This window comes from Ixodes scapularis, unplaced genomic scaffold (assembly GCF_016920785.2).
Source record: "Ixodes scapularis isolate PalLabHiFi unplaced genomic scaffold, ASM1692078v2 PGA_scaffold7__128_contigs__length_106722199, whole genome shotgun sequence".
NCBI classification, from domain to species: domain Eukaryota; kingdom Metazoa; phylum Arthropoda; class Arachnida; order Ixodida; family Ixodidae; genus Ixodes; species Ixodes scapularis.
In genome coordinates, this window is record NW_024609882.1 from 49,917,851 (window position 1) to 49,934,420 (window position 16,570).

Genomic DNA, 16,570 nt, shown 5'->3' on the forward strand with positions numbered 1-16,570 from the left:
GATCCAGTCGGATAATGCCGCCTTGTCTTGGTTTCAGCGGCTGAAAAATCCGGCAGGACGATTATGACGCTGGGCACTGACGCTTCAAAAATATGACTACACAATTGTGCACAAGCGAGGTTCACAAAACAAAGTCGCAGACGCTTTGTCGCGCGCTCCGCTCGGCGAAGTGCACGTGCCCGAGGATGCCAATGTCGTGGCTGCGATAGATGCTGGCTCGCGCTGAGGTACTTTGATTAGCCAAAATGAGCTTCGTGCTGTACAGCAGAACGATGGACTTTGTCGCAGGGTCTCTGAGTGGTTGTCTTCACGTGACCGACGTGGCAACAGAGACGTTGAGATGGGTTTTGACTCGTACTTGCTGGCCGAAGACGGTCTGCTCCTCCGGTACATACCTCAGATCGACGATGAGGAGGGTGGCTCCACAGACACTCCATTTCGAGCCGTGATACCTCGCCAACTTCGCACGTCCTTCATTAGATACTACCATGACTCTGCTTTGGCTGGTAACAGTAGTGGCTGCAAGACATTTGAAAGGTTAAGCCGTAGTGCAACTTGGAGAGGAATTCGTCAGGACGTGCTGAGGTACGCTCGTTCATGCCCGGTTCGTCAGAAAGCCAAACCGCGCGGTGGTCAGCCCCCTGGTGTCATGCAGCCAGCCGTGAGTCGATTTCCATGGGAATGCGTTGCTGTCGACGTCATGGGCCCTTTCCCACGCAGTCCGCGTGGCAACCAGTACTTGTTGGTTGTCACCGATCACTTTAGCAAGTGGGTGGCGCTATTTGCATTGCGATCGCTGACGTCCAAGAAAATCTGGTCGTGTCTGATGGAGACGTTCACACGCTTCGGATTTTCGGTGAAATTGATTAGCGACAAAGCTACCTACTTTGCCAGAAAAGTGTTCCGAGACTCTTGTGCAGCATTGGGCATACAACACAAGCGGACGTCTGCCTATCACCCACAGGCAAACATCACATACGGGTGAACCAAAACCTGAAATCGATGTTGATAGCTCACACCGAACGTCACACTGACTGCGACGCAAAGCTCCCAGAGCTCGCGTTCGCAACACGCACAACCGTTAACCGGTCTACAGGTTTTACGCCAGGTTGCCTTAATTTCGGAAAAGAGCTGACTTTCCCACTGGAAAGCACTTGCACGACCAACAACCGTGGCGCTGCTCGCTCCTACGGTCAGTTTGCAGGAAGCCTACGACGCAGACTCAGGGACATCGTTCGTGATGCCCGGGAGAGCTTGGACGTCGCACGGCTTCAGCAGGCTGAGCAGTACATTCGCGGCCATCGGGAAGTGCAATTTGAAGTTGGAGACCTTGTGCTCCGACGGACACACCCACTTAGTGACGCCTCCAAAGGTTTCACAGCTTCCCTGGCGAACAGGTGGGATGGTCCGTATCGAGTGCGAGACAAGGTCTCACGCCTCACGTACACGCTCGTTCTTTGCGTGTCTGGACGACCCGCTGGACCTGTTCATATCGCCAACCTCAAACGGTATTATGAATCAGATGACGAACTTCTCTCGCAGGTGGAGAGTGATGCCGATCCTGGTTATACTTAATTCTGCGAGGACTTTTCCTGATGTTGGTGACGAAGACGAAGACTTAGAAGATGCGCGTTGCAATAGGTGTTGGCGAGAACTAGTTTCCGCACCATACAGATTGTGCGCGTAGTTCTGTGCGATATTCACCGATAGCGTACTCGCAAATTTAAGTTGTCTATTGCCGCGCTCAACGTTATCAACGCTTTCTCGTAGAAGAAACTCTTGTAGAAGACCACTCATGGGTCCCCTTTTTTTTTCTGCTCTCCAAGACGCCACGGTACTTCAGACGGAGTCGTTCACCTTCTCCCCCCCACCACCGCCACCCTGGGAGCACCATGGCCGTCGACTCCCGGCTCCGGGACAACGTCGCCGTCGGCCCTTTTACCGACGCCGGGGCAACTCCGTAAACTTAACCGTACTTGGACCCCAGGGCCTACCAATCTCATGGACATCAAATCTGCCCTGGGAGGTCCAGCCCCGGCCCCTCACCACGGACCCCCCGGCCGAAGTCCCGGAGCCGTTTCCGGGACTATCCCTGACCGACCGGCACCCCAACGACCCCGTGCAGCTCTACAACGAGGAGGAGCGCCGGCTCCTGTGCCCCATTTGTGGGGTGCCCGAGATACACAGGGGCACCCACCAAGCCGGCGCTCTCCACCGTGCCCGGGAGTCGGCCACCGCCGCCAGGGCCGCCGTCTTGCGCCTCGCGGCCATTGACGAGGACAACCTCCAGAGGGCCCTGGCGGTCGTCCGGCGCCTCAGACCCGCCCTCCTCCGCCCCCACTCGCCGGCCGACATCGCCATCAACCTTGATGACAACGACGAACCTTTCTAACCGCCCCCACCCCCCACAACTACAACGAACTCGCGGGAGGGGGGGGGGGGGGGGGGGGAGTTTGTGGTGTTTGCGGCCCGTCGTCGTGAACAGAAAAAAAGAATTCGCGCTCCGCGGCCGGCGCGCAACGTGCGCGCGAGCCAACGTGGAGGCTCGGGGGGCTCAGTCCGTTCGCTGCCACTGTGAGAATCGGCCCCGCCATCACCGTGAGTGGACGCGGGAACAGGACCGAGCTTCATTTTCTTTCCTTTGCGTGTTGGTGTTTGCACGTGTGCCCCGGTGTGTGGGTGAACTGGCGACGCTCGTGCGAGCTGGGACAGTGGACGGCTTGGAGAAGAGAAGACAAGGACAGCACGTGCGGTAACCTTTGGAAGAGACATTCGAAAATTAGCTTGGCTTGTAAATAGACGTGTTTTTTTTTTCTCCTATCCGCGGAGTCCTGTCTGGTTTTCTCTTCCGTCAGCGACCATCTGCTGCCTCCGTCGTCGGGTCCCGGCGCCATCTCAAAGAAAGAACATCTTCACTGGCGCAGTCGACAGGATTGCGTCGGCGGACCCCGGCGGCGTGATCTTCACAACGGAATCGGCGGACAGCGACTTGACGTGGCACTGGTGGAGCCTTCTAAAGAGAAGATTGGACCACCGAGCTCCTTGAAGACTGGACCACCGACCTACTTCGTGGTGGTGACAGAGCTACATCGGACCTGATGCCGTCCAACTCCAGCGAGGAACGCCTGAGTCTACAGCTCGGACATCATTTTCGTGCCTGACTATTCTGAGCAGCGGGCTGCGTCTGTGATCCGGCGGCAGTCGTTGACCTTACGGTAAGGTGATTCTTTGACGTGTGCCCGCCATGGATACAGACAGTGCAGAGCGGCGGATGCCGGTTCTAATGCCCGAGCAGAATAGGGGTCGGAATAGGGATGTTGACGGGCCAGGTGAATCGTCACCTTCGAGTGGATTAGGGGCAAACTCGCAGACACAGGGGGAGGGGAACGGAGGAATCCGATCAGACAGCTTAATTGAAAAGGAGATAGAACTAGTGAGGGAGAAAGAACGGCTGTTACGCCTCGAGCTAGAACTAGAACATCTACGCTCAGAAAACCGAAGGCGAGCCAGTGGAGGCGGCATGGAGTTCAACCTCCGAGATGAAGTTTTTCGCTTTTCGAGATTGATGAAGGGAGTGCTGACTCCCATGCCGTCGTCCGACATATTAGTGCCGAGCTGGTTTGATGGCGTAGAAAACGTCTTCGAGACATATGAAGTCCCTGAGCGGCTCAGAGATATCTTGTGCGACCTTATTTCACGGAGAGCATGCGTGCACTAGTGAATAGGCTGAACATGGGTGAGAGAAGTGGGTATGGTGCGGTCAAAGAATCGGTCTTGTTAGAGCTCGGAGTGTTGCGAGCTGAGGTCTCGAGGTCCTTTATTGAAACCACCACTTCTCTCAAGAAAAAAACACGAGAACCCAAGGCAGGGCATTATGCCTGAACATTGTCGGGTGAAGTGTTTTAAATGCAAGGAATTGGGGCACCTTTCCCGCGAATGTCCCCGGACGAAGACACCAGACGGAGATCTTTTGTTTCTCAAGAAAAGAGTGGACGCCGAGAATGTCACTGTGGAGGAAGACTCCAGCCGTGAGCCCGGCAAGGTGACGACCGATGTGGGCAAGACCGACGGTAACAACTTGGACCACCAAGGTCAGAAGATGCCAGACTCATCAGTCCGCGAGGCGCCTCAGATTAGGTTACAGGCCGATGATACGAAGCGGTCGTCAAAGAACAATCGCAGATGCGTGTCTGTGCAGGCGGACGTTGACGACAGAAATGAGCTGAATGTCTCCCGTGCCTGGAGGACGTCCCAGCGAGCCGAGGATGACCACGACGAGCAGGTGAACGTCGACGACGAAAGGCCCCACACTTTGCCTGGGCGGCAGGCGTCCCGGCAATCTGAGGACGACCCATGTGTGAACTTCGACAACGTCAAGGCCGGTCCCGACTTCTTATCTGGGTTGCACAAGTTCCGGCAAGCCAATGACGACCAAGTTGAGAACATTGGCGTCAATTGCAAGGAAGTACCTAGAGTATCTCCTGGGAGGTGGGCGTTCCGGCAAGCCGAGGACGACGACGGCGAGAACGTGGACGACGTCGAAGGACCGAGCTTATCGCCTGGGCGACAGGATGACCATGACGAGAACGTGAACGTCGACGACAATAAAGAACCGGATATTTTGCTTTGGTGGCAGACGTTCTGGCAAGCTGATGACGACCACGGCAAGGACGTGGGTGTTGACAAGAAGTCGGACAACTTGTTAGAGCGGCTGACGTCACAGCGGGCCGGTGGAGATGTCGTCCCAGAATATAACTAAGGACGCCGATGAAGACTCGACCAACTACCAGCCGGCCACGTGTGAGAGAGCTGAGATTGCAAAAGACATCGACAACGACGACCGCCTGCGAGGCCTATTCCCGATTCGTAAGTCAGGACAGAGCATAAACTGTCGTTGCTCTTGCGCGGCGATGTTCCGGAACCGGCTATGCACCATCCGATTCAAGCCCCGTCGAAATCTGGATGGCTTGGATAACTTGTCAGCAAAGAGACCGAGGCTAGGAGGCTAGATGCCACGCGAGTTTTAGCACGACATTTGTCACTCCTTTGGAGCCGTGGCGGGCACAGTAAGAATCACTTTAGTAGCATATGATTTGCATTTTAGTGTAAATTTTTTTTTTTATAGTTTGGATTCTGACGGGTTGAGTCACAAACTCTGTGTAAGGTGTGTCTGATATGTGTACACGTTTGAGTTTAGTTGTTAATGTTATTTTTGACATTTGGGTCTAAAAAATATACTTAGTCGGGAGCTGTGAGAATCGGCCCCGCCATCACCGTGAGTGGACGCGGGAACAGGACCGAGCTTCATTTTCTTTCCTTTGCGTGTTGGCATTTGCACGTGTGCCCCGGTGTGTGGGTGAACTGGCGACGCTCGTGCGAGCTGGGACAGTGGACGGCTTGGAGAAGAGAAGAAGACAAGGACAGCACGTGCGGTAACCTTTGGCAGAGACATTCGAAAATTAGCTTGGCTTGTAAATAGACGTGTTTTTTTTTCTCCTATCCGCGGAGTCCTGTCTGGTTTTCTCTTCCGTCAGCGACCATCTGCTGCCTCCGTCGTCGGGTCCCGGCGCAATCTCAAAGAAAGAACATCTTCACTGCCACGAACAAGTAAAGTTGTGTTTTATGAGATCTGCCTCGTTGGTCCTTCTTGCGGGTGAGCAGTGGCACCGAACCCTACAATAGTTAAAGGGGCCATTTCTTCGTAACTACTATGGTCTGAATCAAAGTCTGGTAGTGGAAACTGGTTCTCGGAAAAAAACATCCTTGAAATACCAGCTACCCGATTGGCTTCGGGTAGCTGGTGTCGATAAAATAAAACGGAGCTTCTTCTCCGGAGTCAAGTGTAGTGGCATGGTTGGTTATGTTTGGTTTATCCTTTTTTTTAAATTCTAGTTGATATAATTTCCTGTCACGGCAAACTATTTGGAAGCGTCCTGTTCTTGCCAATATTTTACAATTCTTGTTCTTTGCAAAGCAGTTTTCAGGGTCGTGATTATTTTTGCCCCAACGGCGACATGTGGTCCTGTTAGTGCGATATTTTCGCTTTTCCTCGATTACCTTTTATCATACGTCTTGTATTTCGACCCTTGCACAAAGCAATTGACATCTTATGGGGTCTCGGTCTCGCTCCTTATTTCCTCCGCACCCTTCGTGGCTACCTCCATCGAAGTGGAAAGATCCACCGTTGCCTTGAACGCCAGCATCAGTTCAGCCAGCAGCTTTCCTAGAATGTTTCCATTCTTAATGCCTTCAATGAGCTGGCCAAGAAGTCGGTCGTTGAGGGAAACACCGAAGTTACATTCAAGTGTAAGCTGTTTGAGCGCAGCTAATTAGTCTGCGATGCTTTCAGATTCCAGCTTCTTACGTTCATGGAATTTGTAGCGTTCAACCGTTTCCTTGGGTGTCGGGTTGACGCGGTTCTGCAATAGTTGAACTTTCTGTACGCACGTCTTGGTGCTTGGTTTGGTCTGTGCAGCCTAGTTTCGTATTAGTCCGTACATTTCTCTGTCGACAATAGAGAGAAGAACACCGGCTAGCTTTGATTCTGGAATGTCGTTCGCAGCGAAGAACGCTTCGATCCTTCGATGTACGAAGGCAATTATTCCAATTTCTGGTCGAATTCTTTAATTTTTTCGATCCGAGACGTTCTTTAGGTTTGAGATGGGGCGTCACTGACCTTACCGCCGTCTCCTTTGTTCTGATGTCGCTCAGTTGCTTATACCCGTCCTTGTTGCATGGATCCCATCCTCGTCGTCATTGTGATGTACCGGTTAATTCGGGATAGTGCAAGGATACATTTATTTAACTGTTTAAGTTCCAATCGGTTGGTGTTACAAGAAGCATCTTTTCTGGTCTGCGACCACGCCCAGTCTGCTGCGGCTTCCAGGGGTCCCGTGCCTCTCCATGGCCAGCTGCTCAGTTTTCCCCTGCCAGTGTCTCGGGTGGCATCCGTCGTTGTTTGCGCTCAATAGTTCGTGTTCGCTATGCACGGCGGACACGCACGTAGAACACGGCAGTCACCTTATCGGTTATTATAGCCGATTCAATTGAGCGTCTGGTCACCAGCTGTCTATCCGTGTTCATCGTGTTATCGACATTAATGTCCCAGGAGGCACACCGGGTTCCAATCGATCGTGACCTCCCGTAATGACTAATGCCGTCAAATTATATTCTAAACCGGAGGGGCTTCTCTATATCTGGTATAATGAGGAGTCTACTATGACAAAATGATATCGGTCCGGTTGTATATATTTGGCTTATTGATGGTTGTCGGAGATTTCTGGGCCTGTCATTAGTATAAGCTCGCTACTGCTTAAATCTTTTGCTGTCATCACAATGTGGACCGTCACAGTAATGACGCTTGATCCGTCGAAGACAAGACCGGTGACAGATGATTTTATATTATTCTATAGTTGACCGGCATGCATATTTAAATTTGGGGCACCAACTTTGGTAAGTTCAAATGCAATGCTTAGGGACAATCAAGTGATATTAAAAATGCATTGGCTCGGCGTTCGCAGACTGAGTGTGCACGTGCTATCATCGACGAAACTAGCCAAGGGAGATAACTGTCATGCAATCTTGCACATTTACTTTGTGTGTCCGTGCTTGCATATTTATTTATTTATTTATCGGTTACTCTGCGCTAGGACCCCAGAGGACATTAAATAATGGAACGCGCAACTAGACAAATCATCAAAGACAAAATATTACCAAACATTAGTCACTGAACACTTACGCAAACATAGTTCTTAACAGCAGTTTTAAACAAATCTATTGGGGGTATTGATGCTGATGATGCGGGCAGATTGTTACAACCTGATGATTTTCTGGGTTTAAAATAATCGTTAGATGCTGAGGTCCAACAATTAGCAATTACAGCTTTTCCTCAATGATCGATCGATTTCAACTACCAGAACAGAAAATACCGTCTAGTGTTACAGATAGGTTTTTCTTACCAAACATACATCATATATATAAAAAAAACAAGTAAGCAGTTTTTACATTGCTCGTACATTTAACGATGTACCGGATGATTTTTAAGCGTGTTTCACAAAGATGCTAAAAATTAATTGAAAATACAGTGCCTACAAAATGATATTTGAAGGATTCTTTTTCTGTACAGTCGCTTTTTATGTCTTTATGCTTATAGAACCTGGTTTTTTGTATCGGCTTCCCTACACACCTCATATTGCGAGAATGCGTTCTACTGCCTATTATCATCCCGCTCGATATTCCTATTTTTCGGTTATGAGTGTTGCATTTATATAATGTTACACCGTTTTCGGCCTACAAAAACTATCTTAAGGAAGAGTTTTTTTTTCTTTTTTTTTGTAAACGTGTGCACAATTCAGTGAGCATTTCTTTGAGTACATTTCAGTTTGTACTCATTCTACCAACGAACATATGCAATTTTATGTTGTATTGTGGCGATAGTATATGCTAATTCAGATATCGCGGTAGCACAGTATTTTGCTATATTTTAGTCATATTCGCGATTTATTGTTTTAAGGTGGCTGTTTAAGCAGATACATTACGTATGTTAAGTGTCTTTATTTTTCTCGCCGCAAGTTAATTGTTGGAACGAAATTATAGCCCTTGCTGCTGCAAGGTCACGTCATAAAAGTTTTACAGTCCCTTACGGGCTCGATCATTTGTTTTAAAAATATACAAAAATAAATGTATGATTATTCTTCATATCATCATTATCATGCGTAATAATGGGAAGAAAGCGGGGGGGGGGGGGGGGGGGGGTCACTGACTAGTATGGTAAGTTCTGTATAAAAAATACACACGAGCGCATATACGGCGCTTGTTTAGAACAACTAAAGAACATCGCACTCTGACGATGTTGTAGGATTCTACTGCACCCTGGCTCACGTCGATACAATAAAAAATATTATTTCCAGTACCAGGTGGGCTACCGAGGGTGTTTTAATTCGTAATGCATCATTAACGTCACAAAGCTGCATGAGCTTAACGACTAATTTCCCGACAAATTAAATGGGATCAGCAGAATCTTCGGCGGGGAGGTGGTGTGTGCTACGAACACCACCTAGAAGACAAGGCCTGCCAATGACGTAATCGTTAGTGGATCCCGGACCCGCTAAAAGCGGCCAACAAATCAAAGCCCGACCAAAGTCGCCGCTGGACTCGTTCTGCGAGCCTTCGAGGTTTCGACGAAATTCGAGGAAGTTCGAATTTTTCAACAAAGATCCCCGACTATGTCAAACGAAGAAACTTCAAGTTCAACATTTCATAGAGCAGTTTTTTTTACACGGTATAAAAAGCCGACGCCAGATGTTTGTTATTACTATGTTAATTGATGTGAAACAATTCACCCAATAAATATTGCAACCTTTTCTGCCTGGTTTCGTTAGGGTAGGTTTTTGTTTAGATTTCTGTGGATGCGCGTACGAGTGGAACATTTGTTTTGTCGAAGTTTTGGGAAAAAGTTAGAAAAAGGTTCGAGATACACCTAAGCACTTGTTATGTGTTGTGAATGCGAAAGCATCAATGTTGTTCTTGCGCGCGTCCTCGTGAAGTAGCCGCGCCTCACTGACATCGGCCTTGCCGCCGCTCTGTCGGCGGCACGGAATCAGCTGCAGCAATCCGCCTTGGCTCACTCGGGCAGCCGTGCCGCCGCCCGAGCTCGACAGCAGACTCCTTTTGCCGGCACGCGGGCACGCAGCGCCATAGAGTGGCGCTGATTGAAACTGACGCGCGGCGGCCTCCTTCGGCTTCATTTACTTGCCGATTTGAGTTGCGTTTTGTGCGGCTTCAAAGCTGGGATGCCTCAAATCGCGGTTTCACGAATTTATCTGCCGTCCCCCTTACAAAAATATGAAACGAGTTTCAATTGAAAGTCATTCAATTGTATAGAAACTCAATTGAAACTCATTGACCCTTTTTGTAAGGGCCGGCGCGGCTGATGACGTAGGCTCGCTTCATGGGACAGTCTTTTAAGTGTCACTGAAAAAAAAAGTGAACGATTACAATTATAGTGAGTTTATAGAAACATGTAAAGGATTACAGTGATCAATTACTGCATCACAAAATTAGTTAAAAATACCAGAAAGTAATTGATTACTTTCCCCGTTACTTTTTTACGTGCTATTACAAAATCAAGAAAGCAAACATATATGTTCAAAGTGGTTGCCTGTAAACAAGACGTTAGGGAGTACCAAAGCATAGTAAAGATGTTCCATTCTATACATCCAGAGCGAGCACGTGACCTTCGCGGGCGCATTGGAGACAAAATGAACTATTGCTAATGGAATTCATAACTTCATTCAGTAATAGAGACAGATATAAAAAGTGAGTGATAGACAATGATAAATAAAGAGCCACAGCCTAAGCTAGTAAAAAAAACGTAGATAAGATAACCTTCAGTTCTTAGTAGGTTATATAGAAGCACGCGCTGGTGAACTTATTCGAGATGGAATTGGAGATGGGAGGGAAGTTTGGGGAAGGAAGGGGGGGGGGGGGGGGGTGTCTTTGTCCTGACTGAGGAAACGAGGCACTCTCGAGAGCTGGACAGTCGAAACGTCGCTGAGCGCGTTGACATTCTATTTCTGTTTTATCGGTATGATTCTTTAAGTTGTTCGAGGGTCAAAAAGATCCAACATTGATGCGACATAGATGAGTGACGCACGGGCAGACAGCGCAATTTTTTAGGTAAAAAACAACTCAATAATTTGAGCTCTGTTGGAAACATATTGTTGATTACTTGTAATTGATTACTTGTAATTGATAACAAAAAACAGTACTTGAATCGCAGCGAACTTTACCGCAGAAAAAATAGTAATTGAAGCGTAAAACATTTAAAATAACATGTAATTGATTACATGTATGTAATCAGTCACTCGTCACTCGTTACGTACACGTCGCGGGTAGGCCTAAAGCTAGCTGCCTTTACCTGTGCTGCAGTCGTCGAACGTGTTAAGGCTCTGCTATTTCCCGACGTAGAGCGCAAGCGTAGCGTAGCGTGTCGAAGCGTGGCGCCGCGTGGCGCAGCACGCGAGCTCTCGTCTCCTCATCTCTCTCAGGTTCTCAGCGCATACTCCTGACATTAGTCCCGACAACGCAGCCGACACTACCATCTGGTGGAGGCAATCGCACTGCACCAAGAGCGCATCATCATTACTCTCGTCGTCAATGTGCGTTTTGCTCTCACCGGCTCAACGATAGCCTCCTCTATACTCACAATGCCTGGCAGTTCGACGACGGAACTAGTGGATGCCCGGTATCAGATTTCTAGCGCGAGGTTCTAGTAGTACAGAGCAGCAAAGAGCCATTTGTTGGGGAACCTGGACGTCAGCGCACAGCTTTTGCAGCGGCGAGGACCCGAAACACACTTGTACGCTTGGGAGAAGTGTGTTTCAGCTTCTCGTCGAAGCGGGGCGGCAGTCACTTGGCTCTTCTGTCATCCGTTGTCTGCCCCTTCACCTTTTGCATTGCGGATGCCGCTTCTCGTGACGATCTGCCAGGCTTTGTCAGTATATAGGCGGCTATGGCTCAACCGGTCACGCACAGAAGTAAGCACAAGGTGACGGCGCGTCCAATGAGCACGATTAGATTCGTCGGCCACAGCAAACGCGCAAAAGCGACGAACGGCCTGGACGAGGGAGGCACTTTTGGCGCTGCTTGGTCGGCCCCATTCGCATCGTGGCGTCGGCCGCCGACGAACTAGGAGTGAAACGGAGTTTAGGCGTATACGTCGAGTTGAGGACGCTCACCGGTGGTGTGGTAGTGAGCGTAGTTGGCGCTTGTCTTGTTCCTCCTTGTTAGGAAGTCCTCCGTATGGCACCGGAAACGTGCTGGCTGGTTCAGACTGCGCACGTAGAGGTCCCCCAGTGACGTCATCAAGTACCGGTCTGGAAAAGGCGGAAACAAAAGATGGAGCGAGCATAAGAGCAACCTGGGGCCCCAAACTTGTCAAACACAAATTGGAGGCAAAAGCTTGCGGAGCCGCCGATTGGACGTCGGCGCAAAAAAAAAAAAAAAAAAAAAAAAACGTGAGGTCATCGTCGTGATAGACGAATCGGGGCGCTCCCTCAACTTCGGCCCCCACTTTGTGCTTGACGACTTTAGAGGCCAAGAATTGTGAGCAACAGTAGATCCGTTCATTTATAAATGTTTTTTCGGCGCTGACGTTTTCAGCAAACAATTGCAGACTTCTTCTTGAGCGAAGCATATAGAAACCGTATCTTCTGTGCGCGCTAAACATAGAAAACTACGAATGGGTGGCGCAGTCAAAAAGGGGGGGGGGGGGGTGTTCATGAGTTATAAAGCCCACCGCCCTTACTGAAATGGTGGCGACCATATAAACGTCTGCATCGCTTATCAGCCGGGCGAAAATTGCTGAGTCACTGTGCTCGGTACGCATGAGGAGCCTCCGATATCGCGCACATCAGATCAACAGCACAGGCTCAGGAGGTGTCGCACAGCCCAGCGGACAAAGATGGCCGAGCGCATAAGCACATGGGGGATTATCTCTGAATGCGATAGCATGTGTTGTGGCACACACGGGCAGGGGTTCGGTTTACCACAAAATATTGCGGGGAACCTGAGTTTCCGCATAGGTCACGTGAAGTAAATTTTCCGCTAATATTTATGGGGAAACTGAATTGTTCAATTTAGCACTACATTTAGCGGGGAACCTGAAATGATTTTTATTTCACGTGATGTCAGTTTTCCTCTAAATTTCACGGGCAACCTGAATTGCTATATACGAGGGGGGACCCAAAAGAAACCGAACTAAATTTTTTTGCACTTATTTATTCCCATTTCAAGTACAAACGTTCAATCTCTTTCAAAGTACTGTCCACTTGCACTAATACACTTGTCTAATCTTTTAATCCATGTGTCGAAACATTGTTTAAATTCATCTTTTATGATGCTTGACAGCGCCTCCGTCGTTTTTTTCTTCACCTCAGCAACGTCAGCAAAACGCTTTCCTTTCATTTCTCTTTTCATTCTAGGAAACAAAAAAAAAAAAAGTCGCACGGGGCAAGGTCGGGTGAGTATGGGGGGTGAGGAACAGGGGTCATACCATTTGTGGTCAAGAATTGTCGTAAAGACAAGGCAGTGTGAGCCGGGGCATTGTCATGATGGAAAAACCAGTCACACGACTTCCACAAATCGGGCCGCTTCCGCCGCACACTGTTGCGCAATCTTTTCAAAACCTCCAAGTAGAAAGCTTGGTTAACTGTCTGACCCTGCGAAACAAACTCTGAATGGACGACTCCTTTCACATCGGAAAAAACTAATCAGCATTGTTTTGATGTTTGATTTCACCTGACGAGCTTTCTTGGGGCGAGGCGAACCTGAGGTCTTCCACTGGCTTGATTGTTGCTTTGATTCAGGATCGTAACCATAGCACCAAGTTTCGTCACCTGAAATAACTTTTGAAAAAAATGTTTGGGTCACTTCGGGACTCTTCTTTCAAAGCACAGCATGCTTCCACGCGACCTTGCTTTTGTTCAGCAGTCAGCAGTCGTGGCACGAATTTGGCAGCCACCCTTTTCATTCCCAAATCTTCTGTCAGAATTCGCTGCAATGAACTCCAACTCACTCCCGACAGCTCCACAATTTCGTCAATGGTCCGTCGTCGATCTTCGTTGATGATTGCACGAATTTTTTGAACGTTTTCATGTGTTCGTGCCGTGGAAGGACGACCGGAACGAGGTTTGTCATCAATTGACATGTCGCCATTCTTGAAACGGGAAAACGACTCAAACACTTGAGTTTTCCCCATGGAATCGTTCTTGTACGCCGTTTTTAACAGTTCAATAGTTTCTGTTCCACTTTTTCCGAGCAAAAAACAGAATTTAACCGTTGCACGCTGTTCACAGAAATCGGACATTGCAAAAACGACGCCCACACGAAACACATGTCACTATAAACCCAGCCGCAACTAGTCCTAACCTTTTTCGAGGACGGAATTAGGCCTAATGACTCAGCAATGTTCGCTCTATCAACTCCTGGCGGCAAAACGCGGTACTGCAAAAGCTCTGCTTAAAAAAGAATAAGTTCGGTTTTTTTTGGGTCCCCCCTCGTACGTTGTGAGAAGTCAGTTTTCCGCTCAATATAACGGGAAACCTGTTTCCGCTAAATTTAGCGGGGAACCCGAATCGGTGTATAGGTCAGGTATAGTCAATTTTCTGCTGAATGGAGCGGAAAATCGCCTACATTAGAGGCTACATACGTGTACAGAAACCTATGATAAGGAGACTAATAATGTTATTGCATTAAAAATGACGATAAAACTACTCCTTCGAGAAGAAATCGGCAAAAAAGTGGCTGTGGTAATTTACTTCACAGCACAATAAGTTGACTATCTTGTTTGGCGAGCGTTTTTTTTTTTTTTTTTTGCAGTCAGTCGAGTTATAAGATAGCCAACACGTGGGCTTTAACAATCTAATCCAACAAAATTGGACGTTGTGAATGACTTTACAAACAAAATTCAAAATACCCTTGCGATATTGGGCAGGAGATCGAACTATGGGGGGCGCTCTGACCCGTTTCTTTCCCACACCTCGGTGTTTACTCAACACAAAGCCTGTGCACATGTCCTAAAGCCTTATGGGCATGTCCATATCATCTTCTGCAATAGAGCGCGGGGCAGAGTGTAATGTAAAAAATACTAACAATCGACGAAGAGACGTTAAGTGCCGGATCTACCCCGAAAGCAGTCGTTCGAGAATGCGAGCTTGACCCACTTCGGCTTTTGTGCTGAGCTGGGCGCAATGCATGGTGCATTGTTTATGCAGTCCGGAATGGAGACAAAAGAGCCCCTCCTCCCCCTCACCGGAGAACACGAACTCCAGCCGAACGCTGACTCCGCGTTCGGTTATGTCGGCCGTGTGCTGAGTCATTGTATTTGTTGTTTGCATTCGTGTAGTTCTAAAGTTAACCGCTTGGGGCGTCACGGTCGCTCCTCCTCCCCATTAGCGCCCTCAGTTTAACGTTCTAGGTGGCCAATATTGCACGTGGAATACCGCTACTAACCAAGGGTCATTAAGGTGTAACAAGATGTTCATAAAATGACAAATGTCGGTGCGATGTTAATTTCAAAAAGGAAGTGGGCAGGGGATTACACTTGGAATTTATCTGACGTCTCTGAATCGATAATCTTTTTTCACAATGAATATGAAACTCTATTGAGGTGCACAGAATATAAAGAAGTTATTCGGAGGCATATTCAACTACGTACATGCACTTAATAACAAACAAAAAAAATCGCGACTTTTTTATATTTGTGTGGGTTACGCATTTTAATCTTGCAAGATCTGGTTTGGAAGGTAGATCATGTTAGAACCACAAATAACGAATTAAGAAGCCTAGTGCTGATATCTTCATCCAGTGCATTGCATACAAAATGGTTGTCTCAGAGTTCGACTTGGGACTATAATGATTGCTACAATAAATATTGCTGTTTAATAATATACATTTAGTTACACCAAAATAATCTTTTTTTCCAGTTCAACCGCAAAACAAATCTTCGGATTACGTGAGAGCTGTCACGTTTCTCGCCATATTCGGCTTCGTTCGTACATGGATTCCTTACGTTTACGCTGATAACAAAAGAAAAAGAAGAAAGCTGGGATATTCCCTTATAAACGGCGAAGCGATGGACTCAGCCGAGTATCCAAAGAAAAAAACACATGAACCTTCGTGTTCCGTTAGAGGCTCATGTACTGCTCTATTTTATGTGCCCGTCCGACAGAATTTATCACAATAAAGGAGGCCGGGCCCATGTACCCTGGCCAACGAATATTTCGGGATCCGAATACGTGATCTCGGTCCTCGCGCAGTTTGGCACGCAATACCCGTGACGAAGTAAAACAAAAAACAAAAGGCAAAGACCTTAATAGAGCATCAACTTCCTCTCCATGCAACACGCCGCCGCTGCCACCCAAAATGCGTCTATGAATGGGCCATTGCGAACACGTGACAGGCTCAAATCAAGACGCGATCACGTAGACACACTATATTTCGTACCACCCCAACATGGACCCAAGCGGAGCCCGCGGAACTGCTAGAACAAATCATGTATCGCACAATGTTATACGTCAGATCGCTGTTTGGCCGGATGAACCAATGAAGTGCCGAATGTACGAGTCGCCCCAATTAAGTCCCTAGCCAGACGTACCTCAATCAAGCGTTAGCAATCAAAGTTGCCCATCCTCTCGTGAGCTATGCATACGCGCCTTCAGCCTTCTCACAGGTCCAACTCGAGCCGAGACGTGGTGTGTCTTCGCCCACGGCGGCTTTGCGCGTGATAGACGTGCCCGGTGGGCCGTGCGTTTTGTTGGAGTCGTTTCCCTTTTCAGCGCCGTCGCATTAGACTCTCAGTCACGTCGTCCGGATGCTTAATGGAGGCCCAAGATGTTGACAGCTCTTATCCCAAGATCGGCCGGATACGTTACCGGAGACCTATGGGCTCGATGCCATTAATCTAGCGCCTCCCCCCGGAAAACCGATCGCCACGCCACCCCGTTTTAGCTGTGGAGCGAGCTTGGTGTATGGGTGCTAAGGGAGTGCTTTCGCGGCGGGAGTGGTGTCG

The 16,570-nt window shown here is 48.5% G+C and overlaps 1 protein-coding gene across 1 annotated transcript in view; it reads right to left on the minus strand.

Annotated features, from left to right (window-relative positions):
* LOC115324113 (Down syndrome cell adhesion molecule homolog) overlaps positions 1–16,570 on the minus strand; it is a 198,498-nt gene that overhangs the window by 153,012 nt on the left and 28,916 nt on the right. The window contains exon 3 of the mRNA XM_042286225.1: positions 11,739–11,876. Within this exon, the coding sequence (XP_042142159.1) occupies positions 11,739–11,876 (138 nt within the window). The remainder of the gene's footprint in view (positions 1–11,738; positions 11,877–16,570) is intronic.